Raw genomic sequence first — 16,530 nt, forward strand, 5'->3', positions numbered from 1 at the left:
GACTTTGAGAAATCAAATTGACTTGTTGAGTCAATATCTTGTTCTGAGCCAAAATGGCATTCAGAGTGTCAATCTCAAGAACTCCTTTCTTCTGACTAGTCCCATTGTTCACAGGATTCCTTTCAGAAGTGTACATGAATTGGTTATTTGCAACCATTTCAATCAGCTCTTGAGCCTCTGTAGGCGTCTTCTTCAAATGAAGAGATCCTCCAGCAGAGCTATCCAAAGACATCTTGGATAGTTCAGAGAGACCATCATAGAAAATACCTATGATGCTCCATTCAGAAAGCATGTCAGAAGGACATTTTCTGATCAATTGTTTGTATCTTTCCCAAGCTTCATAGAGGGATTCTCCATCCTTCTGTCTGAAGGTTTGGACTTCCACTCTAAGCTTACTCCATCTTTGTGGTGGAAAGAACTTTGCCAAGAAGGCATTGACTAGCTTTTCCCAAGAGTCCAGGCTTTCCTTAGGTTGAGAATCCAACCATATTCTAGCTCTGTCTCTTACAGCAAAAGGGAATAGCATCAGCCTGTAGACCTCAGGGTTAACCCCATTAGTCTTGACTGTGTCACAGATTTGCAAGAATTCAGCTAAGAACTGATGAGGATCTTCCATTGGAAGTCCATGGAACTTGCAATTCTGTTGCATTAGAGAAACTAATTGAGGCTTAAGCTCAAAGTTGTTTGCTCCAATGGCAGGGATAGAGATGCTTCTCCCATAGAAGTCGGGAGTAGGTGCAGTAAAGTCACCCAGCACCTTCCTTGCATTGTTGGCATTGTTGTTGTTTTCGGCTGCCATGGGTTCTTCTTCCTTGAAGAATTCGGTCAGGTCCTCTAAAGAGAGTTGTGCTTTGGCTTCTCTTAGCTTTCGCTTCAAGGTCCTTTCAGGTTCAGGATCAGCTTCAACAAGAATGCCTTTGTCTCTGCTCCTGCTCATATGAAAGAGAAGAGAAAAAGAAGATGTGGAATTCTCTATGTCACAGTATAGAGATTCCTTGAAATGTCAGAGGAAAAGAGAAATAGAAAGAAGAAGGAGAAGGAGAATTCGAACTTTAATTAGATAAGGTTCGAATTGTGCATTTAGAAGGAGTGGTACTCCATAAATAGAAGGATGTGAGAAGGAGGGAAGAGAATTTTCGAAAATTCAATCAAAAGATTTTGAAAACATTTTGAAAATTTGATTGGTAATTTTCGAAAATTGAAAGTGGAAGAGAAATCAAGTGATTTTTGAAAAAGATTTTGAAATTAGAAATCAAAAAGATTTGATTGAAAACTATTTTGAAAAAGAAGAGGTTAAAAAGATTTGATTGAAAAGTTATGGTTTTAAAAAGATGTGATTGAGAAGATATGATTTGAAAACAATTTTAAGAGATATGATTTGAAAACACTTTGAAAAGATATGATTTAGGAAATTAATGACTTGCCTAACAAGAAAAGATATGATTCAAACATAAAACCTCTCTTAATAGAAAAGGCAAAAAATGTCAATCAAATCATTAATTGTTAGTAAGTGTCTTTTAAAAAGGAAAGAAATTGATTTTGAAAACATTTGATTGAAAAGATATGATGTGAAAAAGATTTGATTTTGAAAAACTTTGAAAACTTGAAAAAAAATTGATTTGAAAACAAAATTTTCCCCCTAGCACCATCCTGGCGTTAAACGCCCAGAATGGTATACATTCTGGCGTTTAACGCCCAAAATGCTACCTTTTTGGGCGTTAAACGCCCAACCAGGTGCCCTGGCTGGCGTTTAAACGCCAGTCTGCCTTCTTCACTGGGCATTTTTGAATGCTCAGCTTTTTCTGTATAATTCCTCTGCAGTGTGTTCTGAATCTTCAATCCCTTGTATCATTGACTTGAAAAGACACAAATTAAAAATATTTTTGGATTTTTAATAATTAAAATGCAACAAGAATCAAATAACAATGCATGCAAGACACCAAACTTAGCAGTTTGTATACTACTGACACTAATGAACTGAAAATGCATATGAGACACATAAAATACTCAAGTCAATAGAATTCAAAGATCAGAGCAAGTGAATCATCAAGAACATCTTGAAGATCACTAAGACATATGAATGCATGCAATTGACACCAAACTTAAGATGAGACACTAGACTCAAGCAAGAAACATAAAATCTTTTTGGTTTTTATGATTTTGTAAAATTTTTTTTTTTTGTGTTTTTCGAAAATTAAGTGGAAAAAGGTATCAAAATTCTTAATGAGAATTCCAGGAATCAGTGCAATGCTAGTCTAAGACTCCGGTCCAGGAATTAGACATGGCTTCACAGCCAGCCAAGCTTCCAAAGAAAGCTTCGGTCCAAAACACTAGACATGACCAAAGGTCAGCCAAGCCTTAGCAAATCACTGCTCCAAAAGCAAGATTGATACGAAATCAACAAGCTCTTGTGGTGATAAGTTGAAACCTCGGTCCAATCAGATTAGACATGGCTTCTCAGCCAGCCAGATTTCAACAAATCATCATGAAACTCTAGAATTCATCTTCAAGAATTTCGAAAAAAATAATACCTAATCTAAGCAACAAGATGAACCGTCAGTTGTCCAGCCTAAACAATCCCGGGCAATAACACCAAAAATTTGATGTTGTTGCCGGATCTTGGCACTGATGTTACCAAAGGCTTGCTCAAAACTAGAACAATCCCCGGCAACGGCGCCAAAAACTTGGTGGACGAAATTGTGAACTATACTTTTTCACGACTCTCATAATCCCTGGTACTGGCTCCAAGAACTTGGTGCGCTTAATACCATGGCATTACACAATTTCGCACAACTAACCAGCAAGTGCACTGGGTCGTCCAAGTAATAAACCTTACGTGAGTAAGGGTCGATCCCACGGAGATTGTTAGTATTGAAGCAAGCTATGGTCATCTTGTAAATCTTAGTCAGGCAAACTCAGATATATATGGTGATGAACGAAAATAACATAAAAGATAAAGATAGTGATACTTATGTATATCATTGGTATAAGAGCTTCAGACAAGTGTATGAAGATGCCTTCCCTTCCGTCTCTCTGCTTTCCTACTGTCTTCATCCAACCCTTCTTACTCCTTTCCATGGCAAGCTCGTATAGGGTCTCACTGTTGTCAGCAGCTACCTCCCATCCTCGCAGTGAAAGCTAATGCTCAATACTCTGTCACAGTACGGCCAATCACCGGTTCGGTTCCCTCCCCTACCGGAATAGAATAACTCTTTTGCGTCTGTCACTAACGCCCAGTAGGTTACAGGTTTGAAGCACGTCACAGTCATTTAGTCATTGAATCCTACTCAGAATACCACAGACAAGGTTAGACTTTCCGGATTCTCTTGAATGCTGCCATCAGTTCTTGCCTATACCACGAAGACTCTGATCTCACGGAATGGTTGGCTCGTTTGTCAGGCGAGCACTCGGTTGTCAGGCGATCAACCATGCATCGTGCAATCAGGAATCCAAGAGATATTCACTAAGCCTCAGATGCTTGTAGAACAAGAATGGTTGTCAGTCACCTTGTTCATGGGTGAGAATGGTGATGGGCGTCAATCATCACCTTCATCATGTTGAAGAACAAGTGATATCTTGGACAAAGAACAAGCGGAATTTGAATGGAAGAACAATAGTAATTGCATTAATACTCGAGGTACAGCAGAGCTCCACACCTTAATCTATGGTGTGTAGAAACTCCACCGTTGAAAATACATAAGCATAAGGTCTAGGCATGGCCGAATGGCCAGCCTCCCAATGATCTAAGAACTAAAATGTTCAAAGATGATCTAGAGATCTAAAAGTGATCAAAAGATTTTTATACAATAGTAAAAGGTCCTACTTATAAGAAACTAGTAGCCTATGGTGTACAGAAATGAGTAAATGACATAAAAATCCTCTTCCGGGCCCACTTGGTGTGTGCTTGGGCTGAGCAATGAAGCAATTTCGTGTAGAGACTCTTCTTGGAGTTAAACGCCAGCTTTGGTGCCAGTTTGGGCGTTTAACTCCCATTTAGGTGCCAATTCCAGCGTTTAACGCTGGGATTTCTTGAGGTGACTTTGAACGCCGGTTTGGGCCATCAAATCTTGGGCAAAGTATGGACTATTATATATTGCTGGAAAGCCCAGGATGTCTAATTTTCAATGCCGTTGAGAGCGCGCCAATTGGGCTTCTGTAGCTCCAGAAAATCCACTTCGAATGCAGGGAGGTCAGAATCCAACAGCATCTGCAGTCCTTTTGAGTCTCTGAATCAGATTTTTGCTCAGGTCCCTCAATTTCAGCCAGAAAATACCAGAAATCACAGAAAAACACACAAACTCATAGTAAAGTCCAGAAAAGTGAATTTTAATTAAAAACTAATAAAAATATACTAAAAACTAACTAGATCATACTAAAAACATACTAAAAATAATGCCAAAAAGTATACAAATTATCCGCTCATCACCGGTGTCCGTGGATGTTTACCTCTTCTTCTTCACCCTCACCAACCCTTCCAAGGAGGGGAAACACAAAAAAGGGTTCATGTCCTTCCGGTCTGCCCAGGGTCGGAAGATTTTCGGGTTGTTTGAAGATTCTTACCATGGGTTTAAGGACAAATATTTTAAGGTCCGCCCTGTCAAAGGTCGTCACCCCTTTTGGTTGTCTTTGGAGGGGGTACGGCTCATCCCGACTTATTGGAGTTTCGGGGCGGGGTCCAATAGTTTTATTAAGGTAGCTTATAGGAGTATGTCGAAGGTGGACAAGCAAATTGCCGAGGTGTTGATGGCGGTTTTTGGGAAGAACCCAGTAAATCCCCACCTCCTCATGGGTGACCGGGAGTCCGGCCGTAATTATATTTGTGAGAAGCTTTTTACTTTGCCCTTTACCTTTTTCCCTTTTATTGATATTGTGTGGCGACTAACCGACCTTCTTTGTTTTCCTGCAGTGGATATGTCTGCGTCGGTTACGGGTCTTCCCGATTTGTTTCAAACTTTTTTGGGCGCTGATGACGAGGAGGGTGATGAGCAACCCGCTCCTGAGGGGTCTGCTGCTCCTCCAGAGGATCAGGATGCTCCCGAGCAGAAGGCCGCTACCGATGACATCGGCACCTCGGCCCAGGGTGCCGCGGTTGAAGGCGGCACAGCAGTCCACGCCTCTCCTTTCCGCGAGGTGATTGAAACTGGAGGCTCTGTGCCTAATCCAGACGATGATGAAGAGGTGGAAGAGGTCCCCAAGCTTAAGAGGAAGAGGAAGATGTCTTCCAGTCCCGAGGGGGCTCTTACCGTTATGGAGAGGAACTTTGACGCCGGGAACTTTATTGATTCCCAGCTGATCCCCGGTACCGAGGAGCACTTTCAGGAGTCTTCCCTTGCCGGGCAAGCGAGGTGGATGTACCGTACCCTCCTGCGCGGCGCCGTGATAGCCCGGAAGGCAGAGTTTGAGCTATCCGGGATGGAGTCCCTCCGCAGGAGGTTGGAAACTGCTGGGAAGGCGAATAATGAATTAAAAAGTGAAGTTGACACTCTCCGGGAGCAGCTGACCCAATCAAATGAGAAACTCGACGCTACAGAGAAAAAGGCTACTGCTGCCGAGAAGAAAGCCGCCACGGCTGAAGAGAAGTTGAAGGAGTCCGGCGAAACGGTTTCTCGTCTTGTCGAGCGCGAGATGACTTTGGAGAGTCAAGTCGGCGCGGCACAGAAACTGGTGGCCGAAATGGAGAGGGAGAAGCAGGCCGTGGAGGCCGAATTGGCGACGTGGAAAGCTAAGTATAAAGACGTCTTGAAGCAGGGGAAAGGTGCGATCCTGGCTACCGAAGAAGCCCTGAAAGCTCAAATTAGAGTTGTTGCCCCTGAATTCGACACGTCGGCGATTGGTGTCCGCAAGGTTATTCAGGATGGCAAGGTTGTCGATGTCCCGAAGAAATGAATTCTCTTTTTATGGTTTTTGCCTAGCCGCTTTGTTTTGACTTGTAAACTATTTTAGTTTTAGCCGTTTTGGCTTGTGAACGATTTGATGTTTAGCCGTTTTATCTTGGCTTGTGATCAGTGACCGTTTTAATCGTTTGCTCATGCTGTCGTGATGAATTTCCGCTTCTTTTAACCGTTTTTGGTTTATTGTTGTTACTTATATCAATGGCCGACGGCCTTTTGTGTAGTCGTTACGATTGTGGTTGACGGGTTCCCGGGGTGATCAATCCCGGGAACGCGCGTCGTCATCGGACGTGGTGGTTTATCTGGAAAATTAATTGACAAAATAGGAGAGAAAAATTTGCACAAGTATATCTTATTCGGTAACCACATAAAGGACTTAAAGGCTATTATAAAGTTCAAACGACAAATTAACTACTTAGCTAGATTAGCCGGCATGTCGTTCTGTCCTCTAGGAGTAGAATCTTCTAAGGTTGTCCGCGTTCCATGTCCTCGGGACCTCCTTGCCATCAAGTTTTTCTAACTTAAAGGCCCCTTTTCCCATCACCTTTTTGACTCTGTAGGGGCCTTCCCAGTTTACCGCTAGCTTGCCCTCTCCAGGGGTCGGCAGGCCGATATCATTTCGCCTTAAGACGAGGTCGTTTGGCTCGAACTCCCTTTTGAGCACTTTGGTGTTGTAGCGCAGAGCCATTCTTTGCTTCAGTGCCGTTTCTGTCACATGGGCCATTGCCCGGGCTTCATCTATCAAGTCCTTTTCCACGGTTTCCTCTACTCCTTTCAAAAGCAACCGCGGACTCGGTTCACCGATCTCTACGGGTATTACTGCATCCACCCCGTATGTTAGTCGGAAAGGGGTTTCCTTGGTGGAGGATTGCTCGGTTGTTCGGTAAGACCAGAGGACCGATGCTAGCTCGTCGGCCCAAGCACCCTTTTTGTTGTCCAACCTCTTCTTTAGCCCTGAGAGGATAACTTTGTTGGCGGACTCTACTTGCCCGTTCGTCTGGGGGTGTTCTACCGAAGAGAACCTTTGCCTTATACCCAGGCCGCTGAGAAATTCTGTGAACTTTTTGTCAGTAAACTGTGTACCGTTGTCAGAGATGACGACTTCCGGTATCTCGAATCGTGTTATTACCTGCCTCCACATGAATTTCCTGCAATTGGCCGAGGATATGCTAGCCAGTGGCTCGGCTTCTATCCATTTGGTATAGTAGTCAATTGCCACTATGAGATATTTGACCTGCCCGGGGCCGACCGAGAAGGGTCCTAAGAGGTCGACTCCCCATTGAGAGAATGGCCGGGAGGTCGTTAGCAAGCTTAGCTCTGAGGCCGGCGCCCTGGCAAAGTTGGCATTCTGTTGGCACTTTACACACCTTTTGACAAATTCTTTGGAATCTGCCATCATCGACGGCCAGTAGTATCCAGCTCGGATTAATTTCCTTGCTAGGGCTTTGCCTCCGATGTGGTGCCCGCAGCATCCCTCATGGACTTCCGTGAGGACGTAGTCCGTCTGGTCGGGGCGTAGGCACTTCAGTAGGGGTTGGCTGAGCCCTTTCTTGAATAGCTGTCCTTGGATGACGGCGTATTTGGCCGCTTCTCTCCTTAACTTCGCCGCATCCTTCTTATCACCAGGGACTTGGCCGTGTTCTAGGAAGTTGATGATGGGGTCTAGCCATGAAGGACCTAGGCTCGTTACGTGCAGTGTGACTGCTGGTTCTCTTGTCATGCCTTGGATGAGAGATCGGTTGCTCTCCCCTGGCTTTGTGCTGGCTAGCTTTGACAGGAGGTCTGCCCGTGTGTTTCTTTCTCTGGGTACGTGATGGACCGTGATCTCTTCGAACTTTTGACTCAAGCTTTTAACCTTTTCCAAGTACTTTTGTAGCAAGGGGTCTTTGGCATGGTAGCTACCGTTTACTTGGGAGGTGACGACTTGGGAATCGCTGCATATATCCAGCCTTCTCGCGCCGACCTCTGCCGCTAGGGCTAAGCCTCCAATGAGGGCTTCGTATTCCGCTTGGTTGTTCGAGATGGGAAACTCGAATCTAATCGACTGCTCGTATACGACCCCAATCGGGCTTTCCAGGATGATCCCGGCACCTCCGAAGGTCTGGTTGGAGGCTCCGTCCACATGGAGCTTCCACCGTGTTCCCATGTCTTCGCCTGGGTCTCCCGTTACTTCAACTAAAAAATCCGCCATGGCTTGCGCCTTGATGGCTTGCCGGGGCTCGTACCGTATATCATATTGGGAGAGTTCGATGGACCAAGTCATCATTCTTCCCGCCAGATCAGGTTTTTGGAGAACTTGCCGGATCCCTTGGTCCGTCCTGACGACAACTTGGTGACTTTGGAAGTATTGTTTTAACCTTCTCGAGGAAGTTAGGAGTGCCAAGGCTAGCTTTTCCAACTTGCTATATCTTAATTCTGCCCCCTGCAGGGCCCTGCTTATGAAATAGACTGGCTGTTGAGCTTTCCCGTCTTCCCGTACCAGAACTGCGGCCAGGGCTTCGCTTGTTATAGCGAGGTATAGGTATAGTGGTTCCCCGTCCTTTGGCTTCCCGAGAACGGGAGGTGCCGCCAGGATTTCCTTGAAGTGTTGAAAGGCTTCTTCACATGCGGGTGTCCACTCAAACGCCATCCCTTTCTTCATGAGGTTGAAAAATGGCAGGGCCTTTGTCGCCGAAGCCCCGAGGAACCGAGATAGTGAGGTTAACCGTCCTGCCAACCTCTGGACGTCCTTGATGCAACCCGGGCTCTTCATCTGGAGTATTGCCTGGCATTTCTCCGGGTTAGCTTCTACCCCTTTCTGAGTTATCATGAATCCCAGGAACTTGCCGGCTTCCATGGCGAAGGCGCACTTGAGGGGGTTCAGCCTCATACCGTGTTGACGGAGAGACGCAAATACACTTGCCAGATCTTTCAGGAGGTCGTCAGGTCGTGTTGTTTTTGCGAGGATGTCGTCCACGTAAACTTCAACCGTTTTCCCTATGAGGTCGTGGAATATTCTGTTCATCAGCCTTTGATATGTTGCCCCCGCATTTTTCAAGCCGAACGGCATCACCTTATAGCAAAAAGTCCCTCCTGGCGTTATAAACGCCGTCTTGTCTTCGTCGGGACGGTGCATCGGTATCTGATTGTAACCGGAGTAGGCGTCCATGAAACTCAGATACCGGTATCCCGCCGCGGCGTCGACGAGTGCATCTATGTTGGGGAGGGGGAAGCAATCTTTGGGGCATGCTTTGTTAAGGTCTGAGTAGTCCACGCACATTCTCCACCTGCCGTTGTGCTTTCTTACCAATACCACATTCGAGAGCCATGTCGAGTAGTCCACTTCACGTATGAAGCCTGCTTCTAGGAGGCCGGCCGTTTGCTTGGCTACCTCCTCTGCTCTTTCTGCCGACATCTTTCTTCTTCGTTGAGCCACTGGGCGCGCTTCCGCTTTGACGGCTAGGTGATGTGAGATGATTCTTGGATCTATGCCTGGCATGTCGGCTGGTGTCCAGGCGAACAAGTCCCTGTTGGCCCTTATCATTTCAATCAAAGGCTCCTTCAGCTCACGTGGGAGGTTCTTGTTAACGAATGTAAACTTTTCCTCTTCGTCACCGATTCTAAACTTTTCGAGGTCCCCTTCTGGTTCTGGCCTCGGCTTGTCCTCAACTCTGGCATCAAGGTCGGCTAGGAACACGCCGGATGCTTCCTTGGACTTCTTCCTAAGGGAAAGGCTGGCGTTGTCACAAGCAACCGCCGTCTCGAGGTCTCCTCTTACGGTCCCTATGGATCCATCATCGGTGACGAACTTCATAACTAGTAGCTTGGTGTTGATTATGGCTTCAAAATCATTGATCGTTTTTCTTCCCAAGATGATGTTGTAGGCTGTGGAATCTCGGAGAATTACGAACTCAGCCATCGCCGATCTTCGACCTTGGATCTGCCCGACCGAGATTGGTAGGGAAATGACTCCGTCCGGTTTGATGAAGTGGTCGCCTAGCCCGATAACCCCGTGCTGGTGAGTCATCAGGTCGGCATCCTTTAGCCCTAGTGCGTCGAAAACGTTGCGGAACATGATATTTGAATCAGCTCCTGTATCGACAAGGATCCGTTTGACGAGGCTGGTTCCCACTCTGGCCGTTATGACCATGGGGGGTTTTCCGGGGCGTCGCTGAACCATTGGTCTTCCGGGCCGAAAGAAATGGATGGAGGTTTTTTAGAGCTTTGTACTGGCAGGGATGAGATCGCCAGAACCTTGGCGTCTTTCTTGTGTGCCGACCGGGATTTTGGTGCAGCGTTTTTTGCTGTTACCACGTTTATCACAGTGAGGCCATGGTCTCTGTCTTCGGGTTCCTGTCGCCGCTTGGCCGAGCGCGTCTTTCCTTCCTCGTCTTGATCGCGATAACGTCTTCTCGGCTCCCTGATGAGATGGGAGAACGCTGCTAGCTTTCCTTCCCTTATCGCCTATTCTAGTGCATCCTTTAGGTCGAAACAGTCTTGTGTTTGATGGCCGTATCCCTTGTGGTAATCACAATAAAGGTTCTTGTTTCCTCCCGTACGGTCCTTAAGTGGTCGAGGCTTCGGAAGAATTCCTTTCTCAGCTATTTGTTGATAAACTTCCACGATGGGGAGGGTGAGTGGAGTGTAGTTAGTGAATTTTCCGACTCGAGGGAACGACCTAGGTGCTTTGTTTGGTGCCTCCTCCCTGGCCTTCTCTTTTGCTCTTTCACCGTCGCCACCGGACTGTCGACCCTGGCCGTAACCGGACTGCCGCTTATTGGCAGCCACGACTCGGCTGACTTCCTCGTCGTTTATGTACTCCTTGGCCACCGTCTGGATTTCGTGCATTGTCCAAACCGGCTTCGTGGTGAGGTGTTTTCGGAAGTTCTCGTTGAGGAGGCCGTTTGTCAGGCAGAGGCTGGCCACCGAGTCGGTTAAGCCGTCGATTTCCAAGCATTCATCGTTGAACCGATCTAGGTACCTCCTGGTCGGTTCTCCTTGTCTCTGGGTTACCCCTAGAAGGTTGATAGGATGCTTGGCCTTTGCTATTCGCGTTGTAAATTGGGCCAGGAATGCACGGCTGATGTCCGAGAAGTTGTAGATGGAACCTTGAGGGAGGCCGTTAAACCATCTGATCGCTGGTCCTGCTAGGGTTACCGGGAAGGCGCGGCACCTTACTTCGTCTCCTACTCCTTCTAGATTCATCCTGGCCTCAAAGGCCGTGAGGTGTTCTAGAGGATCTTGAGTTCCGTCGTACCTCATGTCCGTTGGCTTGTCGAAGTGTTTCGGCAGCCGGACTTCGAGGATGGATCGGTGGAACGGGGTGACGCCCATTATGACAGGTTGTCGTGTTCTTCCGTCTTCGCGTCCTCTTATCGCTCGATGGGTCGGTCTGCCGCGGGAGTAGATGATCGTGTCATTTCGTCTCCTTATTATGGGTGACTCCTCCCGCGAGCTCTCCGCTTCTGTCCGCGGGCGGCTTCGGTGAGAGTCTTCCTCCTCGCTCCCGGGAGACGGGGTGTAGCTCGGGTCGGTAGACCGTCCCTCCCGCTCCCGGTCGGCAAGCTGCCGTTCTAGGTTCTGAACTCTGTGGCGTAGCTCTTGCATTATTATGGCGCTATCGCCGCCCGTTCCTCCAAATGGTCGTGTCCTCGTGTGTCGATGGGGGGACCTCCGCCGCCCCCCTTGCGAGGCGACGGAGGCTGCCCCCTCCGCCCCGGCCGCCCGAGCGTGGTCGCCGGGACCCAGTACGACTTCCATTTAGACGTCCCCACAGACGGCGCCAATGTTCAGTAGTCGGGTTCCGAACAGATCGGGTGGATAGATGTAGGGGTGAGGACGCTTTGGCTTGGGTCGCACTGCTTGGGGGTTGTCGAGTGGCCGAGCACTGGAGCACTTGGTCGTGGAGAGATGTTGAGGGGGGGTGCCACCTGCAAAGACACTCTGACGCTCAAGTCAGCAATGTGCAGGCGGGCAGAATGATAGGGTGAGAGGATGTGACGTACCTCGGGGGAAGAGCCAATCTTCCCCTTATATACATGTCAGTAGTGGGCCCCTTGAGAGGACAGGCCCATATCCCCAAGGACATTGTTCTGCAGCCGCGTGCCGGACCGTACAGGACGCGTGTCCGGGTCGGTTGGAGGGCGCGTGTCCGGGTCGGGTAGTATTTGGGTCGGGTCGACCCGTGCAGACCTTGGGCCGGGCCGTAACAAAACTAAACGTCTTCAATCTTGTGCACTTAGCTTGTTCTTGTTCCATTTTATGCTTTTATCATTTATCGCTTAAATACTCAAACTTCAGTGGTTGTCATTCATTAAAATTTAATACAATGAATTTAAGTATATATCAACCATAGGTTACATATATAATTAGCTACTAATTAATAATTTATAAAATATATATTAAAATGTAAAATATATATTTATAAATAATAACTGAATTTAATATATATATATATATATATATAGAATTTAATATAATTAACAGTGATTTATACGCCTTATCTTGATACGTCACCCAACTCTCTCCAAGAGAAACTAGCAAAAAGATAAAACAAGAAAGCCACTTAAAAGGGAAAAAATAAAAAGCAAAGGAAAAATGAGAAATTTGGGTGTTACGATACTTGGGTGCATCTAATTTCAACAACCTACCAAAAATAGACAAGAGTTTCTCTTAATAGTTAGTTGGGCCCTTAAGAGTACGATTGTATGGTTTAGGGTTTATGACAATTTTATATGTAGATTACAGGTCATCAATTCTAAAAAATTAGATAGTTATAAGTATTTTTTTAACAATCATTTAATTTTATGTCTCATAAAAATATATAAATTTTGTAAAAAAATATTCGTAGAATGTTTTTTGTCACTTATTTAAATAAAATATTTTTTACAAAGATATTTTATTTAAAAAATGACTTATTTATTTAATTATATTTTAAATAAAAATAATATTTTTATAACATATTAAAATCAAATTTTATCATTTATTATTTAAAAATAAAAAAAAAATTTCATATAAAAATAATTATAAAATTTTTATTAGAATATGTACCTTTCTTTTTTTAGACAGCTCAAACATATCATATCATCATTCTTGTTATTTTCTTTAGAGTTGAATTTATATCTATCTAGTCTATCTAGCTAGAATTGAAGGAGAGCATAAACACTCTTACTAAAGGACAAAGCATGGACGATGCTGGTGGGTGGTGTTCAACAACTTACAAACATAAGAATATCACTTTGTCGGATATCTTTCCCTCCTCTCATGAGGTTCTTGTTACCACGTACATTTCTAGTGATGCTTCGTTTTAATATATAAAAACTTTTTAGTTGACGAAGCTTCAACTATGAATGTTCATCTCATAGAGACCAAGAGACCGATCAACGATCGAGTACATTAATCATTCAATGCTACATTTTCACTTTCAAATCTCTAGCTATTTTGGTTTAAAAAAATGTGTGTCCCTTTTTTAATTAACTTTTATTCATCACCTATTGATATTGATTCATGAGTAATAAACTCGGTTGTAATATGAAGTGTAGTTCGGTATATAATGGCTGCAATTATATTTTTAGTTTTGCAACTGAAGCAGATTTGTCTTCTTTATGCCCACTTTTACCCCTAATTGTAATTAGGGGTGTAGATGGTTTATTTCGATTCAAAGATTCGGTCCGGTTTTAAATATTTTAAATGTTAATTTGGTATAATTTTATCGGATTTGAAATTTGGTAAGGGTCTTAAAATTAGACCCGGTCATTATCTAAGGTTAGGTCTCAATCAAGTGAACCGACTTCACTCGGCCTATATACACTTTAAAGGGACTAAAAAAAGTATATATGTTTTAAATTAATTTTAATATTATATTATATTAATTATAAACTTATCGTTTTGTTTTTAATCACATTTGTTGAATTAAAAAATATATTCAAAAAATATGAAATTAGAATTTATGAACAAATTCAAATTCAAATATGATATCAATTTCTTGGTAACAAGTATGTTTTTTTCTTCTTTATAAATAAGTGCACTATAATTTTTTGACATAAAATTTATCAAGATCTGGACTTCACTGATTTAGACCCGATTTTAGTGTGACCCGAAAGTAGTAAGATTTTTTCGTGTTTATAGTCGGGTAGAGTCTAAAAAATAAACTTAATAGGGTCAAATTTAAATCAATACAAACCTGATTTCACCCGATTCATATACACCTCTAATCGCAATAGAAGATTTTTAAACAATAAATTCAATAAAAATAATCTCATTTAATTATCACTTAAAGAAAAAACTGTTTTGTATCTCTAAATTTGTTCGAAATATATCTCATAAGTTGTTATTGCAGGATAATTTTTTATAAGTTTTTATCTTAAAATGTTTATTTACAAAAAATACTTCGACTCTCAAGTAAATAAATGTTCAAATTTAAAACATCGTTCATGGCCATGTTAAGAATGAGTTAGAATCTCTCTCTCGCTCTCTCTTTTCTTATTATTTATGTTTTTTTATAGAGATGTTGCTTACTGTTATAGAGACCACTTCGATAAAGACATTAAATATATTTTTTTAAAGATGTTTACATGTGTCATGATATTATTGGATATATTTATTAAACCAGTCAATAATTTATTTTTTAATAAACCAGAACAAAATCGGCTTATTATAACAATAATAATAAATACAATTGTCCGTACTATAATTATTAAACTCGATTTGATCCGATCGATTTACACAATCTAAAATGAATCATGTCTAAATTTTTTTTATAAAAAACTAAATATATCTCTTATTTTTATTTTAGAAAAAACAAAAAAAATCATGATCCAGTAGATTATGTAAATTAGTCGATTCGACCGGATCGAATAACAATTAGATTTATTGTTATTGTTATAAAAAATCGGTTTTATTCTAATTTGTTAAAAAATTAAAAAGTAACAAATTCATTAATATGTTTAATAATAATGCAACACATAAATGTTTTTACAAAAAGATGTTTTACGCATGTTTATGAGAATATTTTCCTACTGTTATTGTATGTTTTCATTATTGAGGTGCAACTCGTAGTTTATTCAAAATTAATATTCGTTTTATAATCGATTTTTTTTTTTCTAATGATCCGTTTGAATTTCTAAGTAATTCCTTGCGTGTGTTAGAAAACAGAGCGTGTGAGTTGAAACACAAAAGATTACACAATTGACATAAAAAAATATTAAATATTTTAATTAATAAAAAATATATAATATAAAATAGTTATAAAATTAGATAATTACTCTATCTTAATCAAATATCTTCTAAAGAGTTTTCAAATAAATAATTATTCTATCCAAAACAAATTTCTCACATAGTAATATAATAAAGTGATAATTTATGACACTTTATCCAAAACCAAATTTTAAATATACTCATCACAACACTTACAAATATTAAATTAAATCGTGTAAATATTAAACTCAAATATTAAAAAAATACTAAAACATACAAGATAAATTTTCTAAACAAAAGAATGGTTAATAACTTATTAAACAAAATAATATAAAGTCATAACAATCAAAATAAGATTTTACTATCAACAACTTAATTTAACTATGACCCATAACTGTGCTCTTAACTAAAATGACATGCCTAATTAAACTTGAAAGCCAAACCACTTATTTATTATTCTTGTGGCGACAAGAAAACATCCAGCTATGCATCTCTTTTGTTCTTGATTCTTCTGTGTTTCTATAATTCTTTTCTAATTTGTATACAAATTACATATTGCTGGGCATAATATATAGTCATGAGAATTACTAAATTAGTCAACATTTTTAACTATATCACAATATGACACATGTAGCTGGACATTTGCAACTAGGTTTCATAATTCTTCTAATATATTCTTTAACAATTCAAATTGATTTTGACTCTTTTATAAATCTACACCTCATCAAATCAATTTTGATTTTGATAATATCTCCAACCATTTTATTTAAATGAAATATTAACATTTAAATATAATTAGGGGTAAGTATTATTTTGATTCCTAACGTTTAGAGTAAGAATCGAAACCGTCTCCAACGTAATTTTTTATTTAGAATCATCCTTAACGTTTTATTTCATATTAAAATCATTATTTTGAATAAAATTTTTAATTTTATTATTAAATTACCCTGATTCTAATAAAAAATTTATAAAATAAAAAAAGATAAGAACATGAAGGGGAGGGGAGAAAGAAAAAGGAAAAAGAAAGCGAGGGGGGAGGAAAAGGGGAAAGGGAGGAGGAGGGATGGCGCCCGCGAAGTTTGGAGCCGCCATCGCTGTCTGGAATCAGAGCTCGCGAGGGAGAGAAGAGATGCGAGCCAGGGAGAGAGCTTGGCTCGTTCCGCAATGGGTGGCGCACGAGGAAGGAGAAAGGACGAAGCGCGAGGCAGTGACGGAAGGGGGAAGAGGCACGGGTGAGGCCGGTGGTTCTGTTTCAGTTTTTGCATCTGCTTTTTCTTCTGCATCTGCTTCCGATTGTGATTCTGTATTTGCTTCCGATTTTGCTTCTTCTTCTGCATCTTCTTTTATTTCTTCTTCTATTTCGTCTTCTGCATCTGCTTCTGATTATGCTTCTGCAACTGCATCTGCATTTGCTTCTTCTTTTGTTTTTGCGTCTGTGTCTGCTTTTGTTTCTGTTTTGCTTCTG

The 16,530-nt window shown here is 42.1% G+C and overlaps 1 protein-coding gene and 1 non-coding gene across 2 annotated transcripts; one reads left to right on the plus strand and one right to left on the minus strand.

The window, feature by feature from the left end:
* The first annotated feature begins 286 nt into the window (after positions 1-286).
* Positions 287-394, plus strand: LOC130937307 (small nucleolar RNA R71). The gene has a single exon (XR_009068530.1). It is a non-coding gene; the product is annotated as a small nucleolar RNA R71 (small nucleolar RNA).
* Positions 395-6,339: 5,945 nt separating this feature from the next.
* LOC130933608 (uncharacterized) lies at positions 6,340-10,050 on the minus strand. Its single transcript, XM_057863231.1, has 4 exons — positions 9,178-10,050; positions 8,763-9,012; positions 7,259-8,678; positions 6,340-7,039 (listed from the first exon to the last, which is right to left on the minus strand). Exons 1-4 carry the CDS (start codon positions 10,048-10,050, stop codon positions 6,340-6,342), a joined length of 3,243 nt encoding a protein of 1,080 aa, XP_057719214.1.
* Positions 10,051-16,530: the final 6,480 nt, after the last annotated feature.

This window comes from Arachis stenosperma, chromosome 6 (assembly GCF_014773155.1).
Source record: "Arachis stenosperma cultivar V10309 chromosome 6, arast.V10309.gnm1.PFL2, whole genome shotgun sequence".
Classification (NCBI taxonomy): domain Eukaryota; kingdom Viridiplantae; phylum Streptophyta; class Magnoliopsida; order Fabales; family Fabaceae; genus Arachis; species Arachis stenosperma.